The 18,776-nt window shown below is 38.3% G+C and overlaps 3 protein-coding genes across 7 annotated transcripts in view; all 3 read left to right on the top strand.

Moving 5' to 3' along the window:
• The window catches only part of LOC122082490, a 26,718-nt gene extending 22,866 nt beyond the window's left edge, over positions 1-3,852 (top strand). For 2 of the 4 annotated variants that reach the window (XR_006141327.1, XR_006141325.1), the window contains exons 12-17: positions 92-159; positions 282-394; positions 492-1,391; positions 2,513-2,618; positions 3,169-3,553; positions 3,654-3,852. Coding sequence is in view for 1 of the 4 variants with exons in the window: in XM_042650094.1 (XP_042506028.1) it covers positions 92-159; positions 282-394; positions 492-1,391; positions 2,513-2,618; positions 3,169-3,185 (1,204 nt within the window). In the remaining 3 variants the exon portion in view is untranslated. Of the gene's footprint in view, positions 1-91; positions 160-281; positions 395-491; positions 1,392-2,512; positions 2,619-3,168 lie in introns of all 4 variants that reach the window. The other 2 variants (XR_006141326.1, XM_042650094.1) reach the window with 2 other exon arrangements.
• A 2,322-nt stretch (positions 3,853-6,174) lies between these two features.
• Positions 6,175-12,179, top strand: LOC122082787 (probable aquaporin TIP2-2). 2 transcript variants are annotated; one of them, XM_042650558.1, is made up of 4 exons: positions 6,175-6,342; positions 6,436-6,686; positions 7,906-8,301; positions 11,920-12,179. In XM_042650558.1, exons 1-4 carry the CDS (start codon positions 6,216-6,218, stop codon positions 11,920-11,922), a joined length of 777 nt encoding a protein of 258 aa, XP_042506492.1. In that variant the 5' UTR covers positions 6,175-6,215; the 3' UTR covers positions 11,923-12,179. The 2 variants fall into 2 exon arrangements, with proteins under 2 accessions (XP_042506492.1, XP_042506491.1); XM_042650557.1 differs by lacking the exon at positions 11,920-12,179 and having other exon boundaries at positions 7,906-8,426.
• A 1,527-nt stretch (positions 12,180-13,706) lies between these two features.
• Positions 13,707-18,776, top strand: part of LOC122080910 (3-hydroxyisobutyryl-CoA hydrolase-like protein 1, mitochondrial) — an 8,365-nt gene continuing 3,295 nt past the window's right edge. The window contains exons 1-7 of the mRNA XM_042647795.1: positions 13,707-14,037; positions 14,110-14,190; positions 14,306-14,374; positions 14,845-14,908; positions 15,207-15,286; positions 16,447-16,530; positions 18,372-18,456. Of these exons, the coding sequence (XP_042503729.1) occupies positions 13,915-14,037; positions 14,110-14,190; positions 14,306-14,374; positions 14,845-14,908; positions 15,207-15,286; positions 16,447-16,530; positions 18,372-18,456 (586 nt within the window). The 5' untranslated portion in view covers positions 13,707-13,914. The remainder of the gene's footprint in view (positions 14,038-14,109; positions 14,191-14,305; positions 14,375-14,844; positions 14,909-15,206; positions 15,287-16,446; positions 16,531-18,371; positions 18,457-18,776) is intronic.

The raw sequence follows: 18,776 nt of genomic DNA, 5'->3' as shown, positions 1-18,776 counted from the left end.
CCCCCCCAAAAAAAAACTCCTTTAGCTTTATTTTATTGTCTTATTATGTGAGCTAGTAAGTGTCATTTGAGTCCATAGTTTAAATTTTCAGGTGGTGCGAAGGAATTATCATGGAAAAGAGCAAGGAAGATGAAACAACATTCACTGTTCAGTTTACAGGTATTTTTTTTATTTTATTTTATTATATCAATTTTGTCCCACTGAAGTTGTTTGGAAATTTCTCTTATCATATAATTTTTTTTATCATGGGAGGTAAATTTGACTTGTAATTTTGTATCCAGCTCAAGGAGATAGGTCAATTGTTAGGGCATGGCATCTGAGGCCTCATCTTGTTTGGGAGGATGGGCAGTGGGTGGAATGGCACACAACAGAAAACAATTCTCGTCCTCATGAGGTCTGATGTCGAATTTATCTAATAATTAACAGTACCTATGCATCTGTTACTTCACAATTGTTTGTTTGTTGAGTTTTATCTCTGTTGTGATGCTCAGGGTGATACGCCACAGGAAAAGAGACCTAAACTGGGCAGACACATTTCTGAGATTGACCCTGTAGTTGAAACCAGGGGCAAAGTTACGTTGTCAAAAGTTACAGGCACTGTAGAATCTGTAAAAACTGGGGACTCAAAGCTACTGGCACTTTCTGAGAAGGAAAAAGTATTCACTGTGGGGAAGAACACAAGAGAAGGAAACGGTTCTGATGCACTCAGGACAAAGAGGACTGGTCTACAGATGGAAGGATCAAGAGTGATTTTTGGTGTTCCTAAGCCCGGAAAGAAAAGGAAATTTATGGAAGTGAGCAAACACTATATTTCAGGTGCAGGTGGTCAATCAAGTGAAGGAAATGATTCAATTAAAATAGCGAAATACTTGATGCCTCAAGGATCTGGTCGTGGGTGGAAAAATACTTCTAAAGCTGATCCTAAGGGGAAACGAGTTACTGAATCTAAACCCAAGATGCTTAAGTCAGGGAGAACAATTAAGAACTTATCCGGAAAGGATAGTTCCTCGACATCTGTTGTCTCTGCTTCAGATTATGGTGCTGTGACAGATCATTTAACAAATGCTAAAGCATCTAATGGCCAGGATGAGTGCATCTCAGAAAAGAAGAGCCTGCTAGAGTTTGGTTCTTTCCAAGGTACTCACAAAACAACTGAAGGCCCAAATTTATTTTCCTCACTAGCTCATGCATCAGATGCTCCTCTCTCCAAGAAGAAGTCTTCAGCTGTGGAACATGTCCAAAGAGTTGGTAAAGGTAAAAAGGCACCTTCTGGTGAAAAGTTGACTAAAAATGGGGAAAAGGATGCTATTCACAATAATAATTCTGGTAAACCAACACCTGATACTGTTGAGCCTCGGAGATCCAATCGCCGGATTCAGCCAACATCCAGGGTAATTTCTTGAGAATTTTCATTTTTTTTTCCTTGCATTTGTAGTGCATGTATCAGATATTTTCTCGTCCTGAGACTGAAGCTGAAACTGAAATTTTACCATTTCCCCGTTTCATCTTTTTTTCTGCTTTCTTCTCTATGATTTTGGCAGTTTAGGAATGAAACTCGAGGGGGAAGCATTGGAGAGTAGTATTGAATGGGATTAGAAAATAGTCGAGCTTCATAGACTACACTTCATTATGGTGGAAAATATTTACGAATTTTTTTTTTTCTACTTCAAAAAAATTATTCTTTTGACACCTTTTTGTGTTCCAAGTTCTTGAGAAGCAAATGCCATGTTAAGCAATTAACTCATGGAAGTTTGGATAGGGATATCTCGATGAGGATGTTTGAACTAAAATTGTGCTTAATTTTCCAGATAACTGGGATGTTGTAAGGTTATATTTGATGGGTTTTATTAGTAATCTTCTTTATTATTCCTTCTGTTGCTTTTTGAAACTCTTTTTAGTTTATCGGCATAAACTGTCCTTGCCATTCACTCTTTGGACTTGACCATGATACTCCTCTACTTCATATTTTTTTGCCTCTAATCCTTTTGCTTCTCTCTGATCTGGGACTGATACTATACCTTGATTTCTTGAAAAGGACACCAATTCCGTATTCTGTTGGATTATCTGCGTTCTATTATGGATTGCGAACCTATTGTATTGAAACAATCATATATTTGGCATGCTTTTTGGGAATAGCATCAACCTAATGGATATTTTTATACCCCAATCAAATGAATATTGGGCCCGCAGCATTGGTGATTTGTTCCTTTCTACACATTTGCTTATGCTTTGCTATTCAGTTTGTGTAATATTTAGGCTTTCGGCAAGGGAACCCTGTCAGTCTAGCATTACCATGCCCAGACACAGCTGGGCGTGAAAAAACCCAGCAGGCACGGGGGCAGTTGGGTCTATTCTCGCCCAGGTTTGTCTGGGCATAGGGAACACTAGACTGGCTGGGTACTTTTCTCCTTATGTTTTATAAGAAAATATGTATGTGTTTACTTTCACATTCCAGTTCATCATGTACATTTTTTTGAGCTTGTAAGTAATGTGTGGATGCTGATGCCTACAGCTATTAGAAGGGCTACAGAGCTCTTTGATCGTCTCAAAGATACCTGCTGTTTCACATGACAAGAGTAGTACCAAATTGCCACACAGAAGCGTGGCATCATCAAAGGGTAAATTCCTGTTCTCTGCATTTAATGTTTAAATTCCTCGGAATGTGATTTTATTGTGCTTCAGTCAATGTCACGGAGCTTCATGGAGCTTTACGACTTCTTCCCTGTTATTTGGGTGAGCTGTAAATTCAAAAGTGCAGTTTTAAAATCATCAAAAGGAACTTTGCACTAGGAAAGGGCTCTTGCTTTGCATACTATCATTGTGCCAGATGGATTAGTGATGTGGCTATTACAAACATTGGGTAGAGAGGACATGGTATGGATTTGCTAAATGTCAATTCTAGAGCCTGATTCATTCAAATATCCTCCCACATATTGGCATGCTTCTCTGTGCATGGGTGTGCATGCCAAGTTGCTTACTGGTAGTTCGACCTCTACCGTTCACTCTCCCATTGACTGGATTTTTCTTGAAGCTATATTTTTAGCCCCAATTGAGTGGCCCCATGGTAGATATTTGGGTGTCATAGAAGCCCTTCCTAGGTTCAATTTCTGTGTGTGTGTGTGCGTGTGTGTGCTTCCAAGTTAGAAGCTAACAATGGTTTTGTAACAGGGAATAACCATGGATGAGAGGAGGGAGATGTGCTGCCGTTCGAGTTTCAAGAAACCCTGTGGCCATTGAGTGACAGACAGTTACACCTGTGCAGAGTCTGTAAATATTAATTAAAGGAGTTAAAGAGAACCTGAAAAAAGAAATTCACTTTTTCTTCTTTAGTAGGTTTTGAATGTAATTTTTCATAGGGGCTTATATTAATCTTATTTTGTTCAGTAGTATTAGGATATGAGCAATTGCTTTCCCTATACTTACTTCCCAACATACTTAACATACTTTGTATGGAAACTCCTTGTATTGGGGCTTGAACCTGCAGAAAAGAGAATTAAGCTGGTGACTTGCGATGCACTTGCGGCCTGGTTCGCCTATCATGAGATATCAACAGGTACTCTATTTTTTTGGCGTTTTGTATTATTTTGATATCAAATGAGAATGGGTGAATCCAGCGGTCCTTTACCCCGTCTTATGTTGGAGCAAAGATGCAGGTTTCACATGCATTACTGGTCACCTCTTGAGCTGATTTAAGTGCTGCCCGGGATGGTTTGAAGGTGGTGCCTACACATTCTGTTGGATGGTCATATCCAACTTATGTATTGGACGTCTTATTTGAATTGAGCCTGAAGATTCTGCTCGCGTGTAGATTATATAATCAACTAATAGATAAATGTATTTGATATTTTTCTAGTGTTGTTCAGATGGGGTGACGTGGTTTGTTTTTTGGCCCCCATGCTGCCTGTTGCCTGTGTGTTTGCGGGAGATATTCCATTATCCTCAGTTCATGAAGCTGAACTTGGAAGTGCTTCCCATTCCAGGTGAACTCTTTCCTTGATGTAGGCCTATGTGGAGGGTTTCTGTAATGTAATGTGAGCTGTTGCATTCATTTCAAAATTTGAAAGGTTGCAGATTGCAGCTGGTGGGTTAGTTATTGTTCAAACCAGGGTGTTTTGCCTCTGAGGTAAACATGGGCGGAGTGTTTTACGCCGGATAAACAGCTGTGGGTTGTTGGAAGTGTTTTAAGTACACCTTCCTTCTATGTCAACCCTAGTATCTGTAAATCCCAGGTAGTTGTTTATCTTTACCTCTGATTGGTTGCCCATAATAAAAATCCTGTTTCCGCCCTTGGAGTTCAGGAACCCGGCCACTGTTGATTGAAGTGTCAACTGTAATGTAAAATGTTTTTGTTTGCAGCCATGGAGTATGTTATATTTATTTCTAGGTAAAAAAATTGCTAAAAAAATGGTGGCTAGAGAGTGTCATTGTTCTAAGGAGGGTTATTGAATCTTCTGGTAATGATCTAAATATCAAACGGCAAGAAGGTTTATGAACATGACAAGTTGACAACCATATAAGTATTTGGGGAGTGAATAGTTTGCCTCTCTGGTAGGGTTCAGTTTTTCTTCACCCACAGTGAAGAGAATCTTTTCACCATGGAGATTTAACCCTTGATTAGCACGGGAAAAATGTATTTTCCACATAAGGGGTGGAAATGACATGAATTAATCACATGATCATATCACTAGGGGTAAAAGAATTTTCTTCCTCCATGGGTGAAGGAAAACTTAATTCTAACCTGAAATACATAAATATATATATATATATATACTACAAAAGAAATTCGATAGGTTGATCCGGTCAAGAAGTATTATGGAAAGTCAATGCAGGTTTATATGATTGAGAACTATGATATCTAAGTACATTATTGATGCAAGCATAGAAGGATAGCTATATTGATTTGGTATACTCTAAAGACACCTTGTGTCCACTATTGACGATCTTTCATAGAATCGATCCCCGTTGACTATACAAGAATATTTGGAGTTCAACATGTCTGGAAGCGGGAGAACGTTCTTTTGCTGAATTATTACAGTATTCGTATTGGGTCTTCATAGTTTTATACATTCCTATTCATTGCGGGTTATAATTCATTAGCACGAGTTTAGCTTACGATGTATTTGAACCCTCGCCAAACGAGTATTTTAACAGATTGAAAAGGAATCCATTAATAATTGGCTTTTTGACCTTTGCACAATTCATGAATTAGTAGTCTTGAAGAGGCCCAATGATATAGATAACCTATCCAATTTTTACAGTGTGATGGTTGCCTGTTCACGGACTGGTTGTACATATTGTTTTTTTTGGGGGTTCAATATCACCAATGCAGTTATTCCAATGATAAACCTAATCTGAATTATAGACCTCCGACACAATCAAACCCGAACAAACAACATGTTGAAATAAATCATATCGCTGTTTTGCATTCCCATTGGTTGTTGGAAGCTATTCAAAGAGATTTCTTATGGAGTGGCCAAGGCCTTAGATCTTGCATGCACTTAATGCGGTGGGAAGCAGTTTTCCGGTCAACTCTTTTTTTGGGTTGGGATGTAAAATTCCATTACCTTAACCAAGCCTTGCTTGTCAAATGGGCTTGGAGATTTGTGATGCCCTTCTTGACTCCCTTGACAAGCTGCAAGGCAGATAAAGTGGGCACACTAGTCTTCACATTAACTGTTGGGATCATGCATGGTGTTCCTTCATCCATGATGCCTAAGATGCCCAAGTATGGCATAGGGACGGCTTTGGTTGGTAGGGGACCTCGGAGCATCAGGGTGCAAAACATTGCTGGGGCATTGGTCAAGCCAAAAGGCATCACTAGAAAGTCGAAGGCACCCATATCTGGTGATACAAGTAGTCTTTGCCTTGTCGACCTCAGCTCTTCTTGCTCCGGTGGGTCCATCCTGTAAGGTGCCATTGCCAGTGGCTTAGCCTCTGGTTCCAGCTCAATGCGATGATCCACCTCTCTTGTCTCACATAACCTCTTAAGACATGTTCTAATCAATCACTTTTATGGAGGTTTCTCTAACCTTTTATTCCCATGTGGGTCCATGGCCGGTGCCGGCAATGTGACTTAGCTGTAATTAATCCTCTTATATCTTTATAGAGTCTTACGTATAAACCATTATATAAACACCCACCCTGTGACATGGGCCTTAAGGACCTCTAGGAAGGGTCTCTCTCTCTCTCTCTCTGCAACAAGCCAATCACCAAAGATGGTGAAGCTTGCATTTGGATACTTTGGTGACTCCTTCAGTGTTTCTTCTTTGAAGGCTTACTTGGCTGAGTTCATAGCCACTCTTCTCTTTGTCTTCGCTGGTGTTGGCTCTGCAATTTCTTACAGTTAGTGGAGGGCATGCTCCTTCATCCTTCTTTTTGTGAATTTTTGGAACTGGGAATGATAACTTGATTAGTTAATGGCTATGTACTATGCAGGTGATCTTACATCAGATGCAGCGTTGGACCCAGCTGGCCTTGTCGCCATTGCCATAGCTCATGCTTTTGCTTTGTTCGTTGGTGTGTCCATAGCGGCCAACATCTCTGGTGGCCACTTGAACCCTGCCGTCAATTTTGGATTGGCCGTCGGTGGTAATATTACCATCCTCACTGGCATCTTCTATTGGGTTGCCCAACTGCTTGGCTCTATCGCTGCCTGCCTCCTCCTCCAATTCGTCACCAATGCCAAGGTACGTAAGATTGTCTATCACAGGACAAAGATCAATAACTTCACTTATTAAACAAAGAAATCTAATGTTTTTGTTGAGATCTTACAAGTTATAGATCAGTTGTTTTAAGAACCCTAATAGGTGGCCAAGTTGGTAAGGGACCTTCGCCTTAGAAAGCATGTGGTTCTATGTTCGACTCCTCTTATCTCAGTGGGGCCACTCACCTTGAAAGTCAATTGTTCTATGTTGGTTACCTAGGATATCTTAGATGTGTATTTCAAGTCGTGCCTAATATTGCTACCATTTTTTTAAATCAAAATTGTGGGCAAAACCATTTTTTCGGCTTCATACAGTCGAGATTAATACCATTACTGATACCTTGACTTAAAAAATTGCTTCCAATGGTATTTCATGGATTATTTTACTATATTTAACATGATATCAGAGTCAAGTTTGTTTATTTGTTATCATTTTTAAGATGCATGTATTTACCCCACGCAACAAATGTACTATATGCCTTCTCGAATTTTTTTTTTCTTTTTTTAGTTTCTCTCAATTTCATGATCATGTGAGATCTATGTGGATGTTACTTTTCATGTGCCACCATTGGGGGTACCAGTGTGTTGTGAGACTTCACCCTTCCCCTCCTCAACTCATCCCTCCCCACTCCACTAGTGCAATGAGGAATCATCTCTTTTGCCCTTAATATTGAAATATAATAGTTACATAATTGATAATATAAGAGGAAATAAACCCTAAAGAGGTAGCAGAGTTGGCAATGAACTTTCACCTCAGTAAGCAAGGTGTATTTAGTGATTTTCACTACTTTCACTGAAAGTTAAATGATTTTCACTAACCACGGTATGATCAAATCCATGTGATTATGGAATTAATTTTTGTTCCAAGGACTAGTCAAGCCGTTGTTAACAAATAAAAAATAATAATAACAAAAGAGGACGTCATCAATATTAGTAGTTGATAAGTTAATGATGCCATATAATTTGTGTAACTACGTGGATAATATTAGGGTTAATGGGTTATGCTGACACTTATCCCTCCTTATATCCAATCAATGACTTAGAATAGAATAAGCCCTGACAGAGTGTACTAGACATTAAATATTGAATTAATGCTTGGTGTAAACAAGGGGGAGGATGAGAATCCAAATTCACAGAATATTAGTTCTAATCAGTGAACCAGGTTTATCTGACACCGGTTCTTTCATCCTGGTTTTTTGCAGTCCGTACCAACCCATGGTGTTGCTTCCGGCATGTCAGCCTTCGGAGGCATCGTGATGGAGATTGTCATAACCTTCGCATTGGTTTTCACCGTCTACGCCACCGCAGCTGACCCCAAGAAGGGATCACTTGGAACAATTGCTCCGATCGCAATTGGGTTCATCGTTGGTGCGAACATCTTGGCTGCTGGTCCATTCAGTGGTGGTTCAATGAACCCGGCTCGTTCATTTGGACCAGCTGTTGTCAGTGGTGACTTTGCTGGTAACTGGATTTATTGGGTTGGCCCACTTGTTGGGGGTGGTTTGGCCGGGTTTATTTATGGCGACATCTTCATTGGATCTTATGCCCCAGTAGTCGCTGAAGACTATCCTTCGCAAGCTCCTTACCCGTTATCTGAAGTGAGCCTTTTAATTCTCTCTCTTTTCTAAGCATTAAATTCAATGGCCTTTGTAGTCTTTTTAGAGCTTTGATAGTTTGTATCTTCTTCTGGCAATAAAATAAAGGGAAATTTACCTCCCACCCCTTGGAGAATACCACAATAATAAGACCACTCATTCTATTTCACAAAATTATTCTCAGACCCCCTGCCGTTAGTCATTGTTAAGTGAGGAATTGAAATGATGAATTTACCCTTTTGATTAACACATGACCAAATGCAAAGCTACTCACAACTCAATTATCCTCTTGCAAGCACACTAGGTGCATGGTAGTGTCTCTCGTTTCCTTCTGGTGTTGGTGGTGGCGGTGGCAATGGCAGTGGCAGTGGCAGTGGTGGTGGCAGTGGTTATGGTGGCCTGAGGGATGTATTAGATGGGTGGGCTCCGTTAGCGACGTGATATCCTTATTTTTTAGCATCCCGGAGACATCGCTTCTAGTGCGATGTAGTTGGATCTTGGGAGGTGGGTGATTATAGTGGTCGGGGGTGTGGACTTCTTCCCCCCTTAGGTCACGGTATCCGACGGCAGAATTGGCAATGGTGTAGAGTGGCATACTTCGCAATGAACTGTCGAGGACTGCGACACAAATGTTGAGGATGCCCTGTGGACGACCTGAGGGATGTCGGATCTGGAGGTCTACGAATCGCATACCGTGGAGGGTGGATCCACAGTTGCGACGTTGTTTGGGATGAGGTTGCCGACAAGGACTCAGTGTTCCAATGCAAACGTCGCAGAAGCAGCAGAGGGCACAGATTTCGATCATGACGGCAGAGGTGTCAGATTGGAGAAACTAGCTGTCGACACGGTACACAAACTTATCATTCTAGGTTGGGTCGATGTGACCACGAGAGTCGACGCTGGTGGAGAGCTTGCGTGTTTGGTTAACCTAGGCGACCGCATAGGTGCGCATTTTACTGGACAGAGGAGCTAGGTCTTGCACCAATATCACATTGATTTTCAGGAGCTAGAAGGGTGGTTTCCTCACAGCCATGGCCACCAATTGATTGATAGTTAAGAAATCCGTTTCTGAGTGTTCTCTAGGGGTGATTCAAAAGTAAATACATTGAATTAGCAGAACAATTAAACTGACTTTATGTTGCTCTCTTGCTTCCATTTTGATTTTCCTATCAGGTAAAGAATGCAAAAATAAAAATTACAGGATTGGAGAAAAAAGTTTCAAGGTTCTAAATCTATGAACCATTATGTGTATATTTCCAACATAACCAAGAGAATGAGGTATTTGTGATCTAAATCTATGGACCAAGTGAGAATATGTAGTGAAACCTCTTACTGCTCAATTGGGTAGCAGCTTTGATCGCCTCGACGAATTTGGACCTTGGCTATGGGAATGAGGCGACGATGTCGCCGGCATTGCTCTTCACGGTTTGGGGAAGAAGGGTATGTGATGAGGGTTAGGGGTTAAAAGAAGGGTATATCAGGTAATTTTACCTTTTATATTTTGGTATTTTAAAAAAAATACACCAGTTGACATCAGCATATATGGCATATTCCTTAACTGTAACTGATAGTAGGGGGTCTGAGAATAATTTGGTAAAACAGAGGGGGTGGTCTTATCATTGTGACATTCTCCAGGGGATGGAATGTAGATAATCACTTTATGTTGTTTCCAATCATTGTAGGTGTGGGGATTGAACTTCTAGTTTTAACTCTCACATTTAATTAAAAAGATTTTAGAATATTAATGATCATACAATTGGGTTGAATGAAAATGTTCGTAAATCCATATTTTGCATAATTGATCATTCAGGTTCATTAAGACTGATGCTTGATCATGGTCGGACAATCACGTCTAGTTGTTCATGTTTAGACCCAAGTCATTTTAACGATTTCATTTTCCTTGGTATTATCCTTGGAGAGCGAGGGAAAAGAAATTAATCCCTCTCAACAACTGAAATTTAAAGGTTCTTCTAATGGGTGAAATAAGGCAAACGAATCATTGCAACCGGCTGAATCAGCCGGAAATAATCTAACCTAATCAATCCCTTATTGGATGGGCTTCGAATTAGAGTATTTTGAAACTGAATCAAAATCGAACCTAAGCCAGTTAGAACTAAACATGAAAACCAAAACCGATGATAGTCTGAAACTCATTAGAAACTTATTTTCTCATAATTTATAACCAAAACCAATTATCAAAAATTGATAAATTTAATCTAATTTTATTTAATCATGCATCTTTTCACATAATATTAACTATAGACAAGAATTTCAACAAAGAAAATAAAATAAAATAAACCAAAAAAAAAGTGGGGATAAGGGGAATTGGGAAAATTACATGATTATCCATTTTTGAGTTTCCCTTTATAAAATTACACACAAAAAGTTTTAGTTAACAAAAATACCCAAAATTATGTTTGAGTTTACAAAACTACCCACCCAAAGTTTTAGTTAACAAAAATACCTAAAATCAGGTTTGGGTTTACAAAACTACCCAAAATAGTGATTCTTTATCTTCCACATATAATCATGTATTTTTTTATGACTAAAACTTTGAGTGGGTAGTTTTGTAAACCCAAACTCAATTTTAGATATTTTTGTTAACTTAAACTTTAAGTGGGTAATTTTGTAAAGGGAAACCTAATTTTGGGTATTTTTGTTAACTGAAACTTTTGATGGATAATTTTGTAAAAAGAACCCCAAAAGTGAGTAATCATGTAATTTTTCCTAAAAACAAAATAGAGATGAATTGACCCATCATGAGATGGTTAGACTCCTACTCCCTCCAAAACCAAACCTCGTGATGAATCAGTTGGTTGAGGAGGAAATATCACATTCTCATAAAGAAGAGCCGCAGCTGCAGCCCCAATCAGGGGTCCGACCCAATAAACCGCTTGGTTCTTAAAATTCCCACTAATAAGAGCCGTTCCGAATGACAATGCCGGGTTCATCGACCCACCCGTAAATGGACCCGCCGCAAGGATGTTGGCTCCGACTATAAGCCCGATCATGACAGGGCCAATGACTGCAAATGACCCTCTTCTCTGGTCTCCCGCTGCATAAACCGTATAGACTAATGTGAATGTCATAACGCATTCCAACACTGCCGCCCCGAAACCCGTCATTTCCACTGCAATTTCATGGGCATGAACCCCCTGCAAAAAAACCGGACCACATTGTCGGGTCAGGATAAACCCGGATGATAGTATAAAATCCCATAAAGAGAAGAATTGAATTACTTGTGTGACAGTAACTACTCTCAAGAGAAGGCAAGCCATAACAGAGCCCAAAATCTGTGCCACCCAGTAGAACATGGCCGTCGGAATGCTGATGTGGCCACCGACAGCCATTCCAAAGGTGACGGCGGGGTTTACGTGGCCGCCTGAAATGTTAACGGAGATGTAGACTGCCGATAATAAGGCGAAAGCATTTGCTAAGGCAATGGCCACCAGACTGGACGGATTTGATGTAGCATCCGGCGTTAGCCTAACTGTAAATAAGGGAAACCCATATAAATTTCACTAAATCACTCATGGTTCAAATTTAAACTGGTTCATTCGGGTTAGACACATTAATCTATTATAACGTGATCATAACTTTTGTCTTATTATGTTTTTTTAGTGAGTGATTGTGTGAAGGAAGGAGAACTCACGGGCAGACATGGTAGATCCAACAGAAGCGAAGACGAAGAGGAAAGAAGATATGAACTCTGCAAGATAAGATCGGAGAGCGGCCATGATAATGGACTGCTCGAAACAGGCGCCGAGTGGGGTAGAAGCCGCCATTAGATTAGCAGAGATGGAAGATGAGATGTGTTTCAACGTATTAATGATTCTATTCATCTGAATTACTGTAACTTTCTGCAGAGGCTTTTCTGTTCATAGAGAGAGAGAGAGATTATTATTGTTATTAAAGATGGGAGAGGGGACGGGAGGGAGAAGGTTTTATTATACACTGACCAGGCCCTGTGATGAGATACGCAAAGGGCGCGACCCATCTCTTTTAAATTTCAACCGTTAAGTCTCTGTGGGACACGTGGATATACTCAATTGGTAGTCCCTGAAGCACCCGTTTTATGGTTGATCTTGGAATACGGCCAAGGGCGATTAAAAAAAAAAAACATTCTCTCCCCAAAAGTTAAAAAAGTTGGTAGTCATCTAAAAAATCGTTTTTGGTACGTTTTTTTGTGTGTTCATTCTATGGCAATAAAAAAGTAGAATAAAATGTTTGGTGATAACTTGGGCTGCGTTTAGTAACGACGTTTCGTGTCAAAAACAAAATTTTCAGTTTATGTCACACCCCGTTCACATAGAACCAAATCAATAACCGGGTTTCCTCTGGATAACCCAAACCATCAGGATCATCTGATACAGTAACCACAATACAGCAAATCACAAGTGATTTATGAAATATAATAATTTAAACCAACGAAAGTCTTATCATAAATGGTTACTTATAATTTTTCATATACTTTTGATACCTAAATTGTTATATATAATATAATTACATGTGAGCCGTAAGCATGATATTTACACAAAAAATAATAATTTAAATATTGAGAGTACAAAAGGAAAAATATACCAAAAGAATAAAAAATGAGCACAATCAATAGAATCTGTTGATTTTCTTGTCTCATATGAGTAATTTATTTTATTTTATTTTTTAATAACAAATAGGAAATTCTCGAAATCCTGGCAAGCCCAAATTTACTTTCCCTTTCCAGCAAACATCAAATGAGTTTTCTTAGGGTCCATTTGATAACGTTTCAAGAAACACGTTTTTGTGTCTAGAAACGAAATAATAAACGTTTGATAAAACTATTTCGTTTCACTTATTTTCAGAAATAGAAATAGAAAATTTTACTAATTTTTTGTTCAAGAAATGACCCAAGAGACACTGTTTTCGGAAATGAATCATGGTCATTCTTACACTGGTTACTATCAACTTTTAGAAACATGACTTATTAAATACCCTCAATTCCATTTCTATTTTTAGAAACGAAAAATTTATGTTTTTATTGAAAGGAACATCACAGAAACGTTATAAAAAAGGCTTAATCTGAAACCCAATTGTTTCCAATTGACCATCAGTTGTGTGTTCTGAATGCATGGCAACCCTAACCCGGGTAGAAATCGTCTGAAATTCTCACCTCGTACAATTCCATACAATTCCACCCTAAATGGCTGACACATGTAAATATTCCATATATACGATTCAGATTGTATTATGGTTGTATTATGGTTAATTAATATTATATTATAGTTAATTAATCTGGACCGTAGATATGAAATATTTACACGTGTCAACCGTTTAGGGTGGAATTATATAGAATTGTACGAGATGAGAATTTCAGACGATTTCTACCCAACCCTACCCACTTCATAGGATTACAAAGATCACTTCATAGGATTACAAAGATTTGAACTTTTAAGGCAAACGTCACACCAACCTCTTTTGAGGATCTCGAGTACGGACTACGGATTAACCCTTTGCTTCGATCGAGTTCGAACCTTGAATCCACAGGCCATACTCCATACTCGAGGGCTGTCAAAGCTGAATTTCATCGAAGAGAATTTCTTTTCAACATCTTAATTGAGAACACACGACAAGTGGAAAATGCAGATTTTCAAAGGGCTCGTACTTAAGCGTTCCCATGGAATTCGTAGATTTCTTCCCCAGTACAGAAACCTCTGCTCCCATAGCATCAACCCAGATGATAACGAGGAACTTCAAAATCAAGTGAGTATTCTATCCAATCCTTCCAAGCTAAGACTATTATCGCTCGAATTTACGCTTATTTTGATGTTACAGGTGCTAGTAGAAGGCAAAGGTCATTCTCGAACAGCTATTCTCAACAGACCCTCTGCCCTCAATGCTCTTACAGCTTCAATGGTGTTCTCCTTTATTTATTTATTTTTTTTATCTCAATATTTATGGTTTTGTTTTCTGGGTTTCTCCTATTTTGCTATTCCATTATGACCCTCAATGTTGTTTCTTTTATCTTCAGGGAGTGCGTTTGAAAAAACTGTACGAGTCCTGGGAAGGAAATCCTGATATTGGTTTCGTCGTGATGAAGGTTAGTGATTTTGTTCTGTATTGATTCAAATAATCTCTACAGCGGAAATTTTTTTGATGGAGATCAATGGACTTACCATTGAGTCCCAAAATCTGTCCCATATTGTTCATGATTGACTCTTCTTGGCTTTGCTGTAATTGTAAACCTGCAACACCATTCAAGGTTCTATCCCTCTTTGGTCTCTCACTTTATGACAATGGATGATGGTTCTCCAATTTTGTCTGTCCATGACTAGAGAGATATGCACCATCAAGCTTATATATATACCTCACCATCAAGGGATATTGGCACTTAAGGGAGTTAAACTGCCTATCCACATAAGCAACTCAAGGTCTGATGTGGCAATTAGGTCCAAATCAGCCAAAATTCCTTTCTTTAATTCTTCTTCTTTTTGTGTTATTGGTGTATTTTGCTTATTTTGTTCATGTTATACCAAAGCCACGATTTGACATCATTTTTGGAACCTGAAGGGCAGTGGCAGGGCTTTTTGTGCTGGTGGAGATGTCGTTACTCTCTACCGATTACGAAATGAAGGTAAAATAAGACATTTTCTTTCTTGTTTTTTAAAGATTATGACATGGTGAGAATTGTGCACTTCAATCCGGTCTCTTTCACATGTATTTGGAAATATTTCGATACCAAATTCCTGTTTTCATCTTCGTTTCGTAAATAAAAAAAATGTATATATTTCATTTTGTGGACCACATTACAAATGAATTTTTTTTTTTCATTTTCTTCCAGGTTTATTAATTTCTTTTTTGTTGCTGGGAATTTTTTTAGTATTAGTCTAGCAAATCATTGTTCTTGTAAACTATAGTTGCATTGTATGCAGGGAAGATGGAAGATTGTAAAGAATTCTTCAGGGAACTATACAGTTTTATGTACCTTGTGGGCACATATTTGAAGCCACATGTAAGTATCAAATATTTCTTTAGCATTGAAACAATTGATGTATGCATTTGAGTTTTAGCCTGCACTTTCCTTTTCTGAGGTTGTTGAGATATCATTTTCTGAGATACCGTAGTTCTATGTCATAGAATTTTTCCCATTCAATGCTGACTTCCAAATGGTAGTTTTTAGAGTAGCACATATTCATCAAAATTTTAAATAAATATGCTAATTATTTTTTGGGGATGGTTTTATACAAAAATTTTGTTTTTGTTTATCTCGATGCCTTGTTGACAAAGTAGATATACAGTTGTCCACTTTTTCTAGAACTTCTGGTGAAGTACGCTACAGACATAAGTTGGAGGTACATATTTTTGGCGGAATTATTTTTAATTGTTATGTTTAAACCACTAAACAACATACTAATCATTAAAAGGGGAAAAAAGTATGCAACAAATGCTTGATATTGACTTAAAATAAATCCAATAGGAAAAGGAGCATAGTGAGAGAGTAACTAGGATTAGGTGTAGAATTGCTTGATCAATTTGATGAGAGTTGTGTATATGCAGCAGGTAGAAAGAACTACGGAGAGGCAGCAAGAGGACATTCTGCTTCTTTTTTAGGCATGATGATATTGTAGAAATTAAATGGGGTGATAAACTGTGATGAACAAAAGCTTGAGTGACTAGAGGAGTTTTGGACATTAGCAATGAGATTTGGTTGTCGCTTTTGTCAGTGAAAGAAAAAGAGAAAAGGTGCAATTCAATTAGAATGAGGAAAGAGTTGATGGGGAGAAATAGATTGTCTAATCTCTATGGTTTCTAAATGTATAACAGGCAAACAAGTAATCTATGAAGATAGCTTCAAATTATAGAATCACAATATGGCTTATCGTGGTGTATTCCAATTGGTATATAATGATATCAAAAATTATGATGACCTTTAAGCTGCCAGTGATATGAAACATGCTGAGTTCTTTGAAGGATAGAGTTGCTGTTCTTTTTTTATTTTTTCCCCTTTGTTAACATTGCATATTCTTCTGTTTTAATCCGTTTTCGTAAAAAATTGTGCAGTCAATAAGTAAGCTTTGAAATTATATTTTGACCTGTTAACTGAACTCTCTCTTTAGTGTAAGTTGGAAAATAGAAATACTAACCTTCACTTGTATGATTTTTTCCGTGTAGGTGGCTATTCTAAATGGTGTTACCATGGGAGGTGGAGCAGGGGTTTCAATTCCAGGGACATTCCGTGTTGCAACTGAGAAGACTGTATGTATATACCCAAAACATATGAATCTAGTGTTCTCTCTCTCTCTGTTACCATGAGTTGATCTTGAACATGCCCATTTATTTTGTCTCAGGAAGTCCTCAATGGCTTTGTCAACACCCAGTCGAATTTCCTATATTTAATGACAATTCTGAATGTTTTGCTTCAAAATAAACTAAAGGCGCTCTGTGACTTGCTATGATATATGGAATATTCACTGGGGGTGGGGGGGCATATATAGCATGTGCAAAATGCATAGCTTTCAAGGATGGTTAAGATATTATCTAATGTCATTTGCGCATGAAGATTTGTGGCCTAATATGGAAGGATTAATTCATGGTATTTGTTGAAATGAACATGTCAAACAGCACAGTAGATATGCTTTATCCAGGAAACTATGAATAATGTTATTAGTAAGGTAAAACATGTGAGATGCAAGACCTGTTTATTATGGTTTTTTTTTTATTACTATTTTTAGAATTTAGTGAGTAATTTTTCGATTATAGTAATTATGATTATTAGACTTTTGAACATTTTAGTGAAAGTGATTTAGTGTTACAAATGGTGTAGTGAGTCTAGTGATGTGTACAAACTGGGTATGTGTGTGTGTGGAGGGGGGGGGGACAAACTAGACTGAATTCCCAATTACAATTGGGTTACATCATGGATCAGCTCTAAAAACTTGAAACCCGACTGTTGGATCTTCATCCTACTTTGAGGGGTTGATGTCCTAATCTAGGAGAAGTGATGAGAAAATAAATGCATAGCATAGAGCTGATTGGAAAAGAGGATCCATGAAGCCGACCCCATTTAGTTGGGATAAGGTTGGGTTGGGTTTAGTTGAGTTGAGTTTAGTTGGGTTGTATGACTTCTATTGTTTTTGCAAAATATGGTGGTGTAGTTGATTTGGAAAGTTCGTTATAATTGGGTTTTCTAAGTTCAGTTGGATTTTGAATCTTACAAGGAGTACTTTAGGAGATTTTAGTTGTTTTGATGTTAGCTTTCTACAATTAGAATTTAATTGCTCAAGTTAGAGTAGGGGTAGGACTGTGCAGTGATCTTTATTAGCAAGCTGTGAGGGACATTGAGATTCAGATGTAGTTATGGAAAAAAAATTATTTGGTTTCCTGCGGTATACTTCTAAGTTGGTTTTTGTTATTAGCTGCAGTTAGTAGTACTGCTGCTGGCCACTGATTCTTACTTCTGTTAAGGTTCAGATTGCTTTCTTGCTTTTGATTCTTCATTTGTTTATGGCATCAGGTCATAGATACTGTTTGGTCTTGATTGTTATCAGTTAATAGTACTGCTGCTGGCCACTGATTCTTACTTCTGTTAAGGTTCAGATTGCTTTCTTGCTTTTGATTCTTCATTTGTTTATGGCATCAGGTCATAGATACTGTTTGGTCTTGATTGTTATCAGTTAATAGTACTGCTGCTGGCCACTGATTCTTACTTCTGTTAAGGTTCAGATTGCTTTCTTGCTTTTGATTCTTCATTTGTTTATGGCATCAGGTCATAGATTCTGTTTGGTCTTGATTGTTTCTTAGTTTTAGGTCCCACCCCCCCCCCCCCCCCCCCCCCCGGGGGGGGGGGGGGGCATCTCGTGGGATCTCAGGATATAGTTTTCATGGTCAAGGCAAGGCAAGGTGCTGGCTACCAGAGAGGCAATTTTCCTTGACTTGTCATACATACCATAGTTCTTCATGGTGTATTTTGTTAGAATAAACCATATTAAGATTCATTCACTATATACCTTTCTTTTTCCCCTTAACTTTTTTTATTTTCTATTTTTTGTAGGGGATGTCCATGTCAACATTTCCTAACATCATGGCAAAAATTGCAGGTTTTTGCCACACCAGAAACTCTAATTGGTTTCCATCCTGATGCCGGGGCATCATTTTACCTTTCACATTTACCTGGCCACATAGGTATTCTTGTATTGCCTCTATTTGTTTTAGTTTCCGTGTAAAATCAAGTTCAGCTGCTACCTTTTCTAGATATACATCAGAAAGTTCTATTTCTTGAATTTGGTTTATTTGTTGTGGTTTTTGTGTAAAGATAAAGTTTAGCTGCCTATAGCAGATGCGACAATTGAGATCATGGGATATGATCCATTATATCATTTGTTTATCTCTATCTATTGTCACTGTAACAATTATTCATGTTCTCTGATTCTTTTTTTTCTTTTTTTTTGGGATGAATGAATACATTCATTACCAAGCAAGAGGAATTATACAAAGGAAAAAAG

The sequence above is a fragment of the Macadamia integrifolia genome, chromosome 6, assembly GCF_013358625.1.
Source record: "Macadamia integrifolia cultivar HAES 741 chromosome 6, SCU_Mint_v3, whole genome shotgun sequence".
In the NCBI taxonomy this organism is placed as follows: domain Eukaryota; kingdom Viridiplantae; phylum Streptophyta; class Magnoliopsida; order Proteales; family Proteaceae; genus Macadamia; species Macadamia integrifolia.
This window is presented reverse-complemented; position numbering and strand designations above follow the sequence as displayed.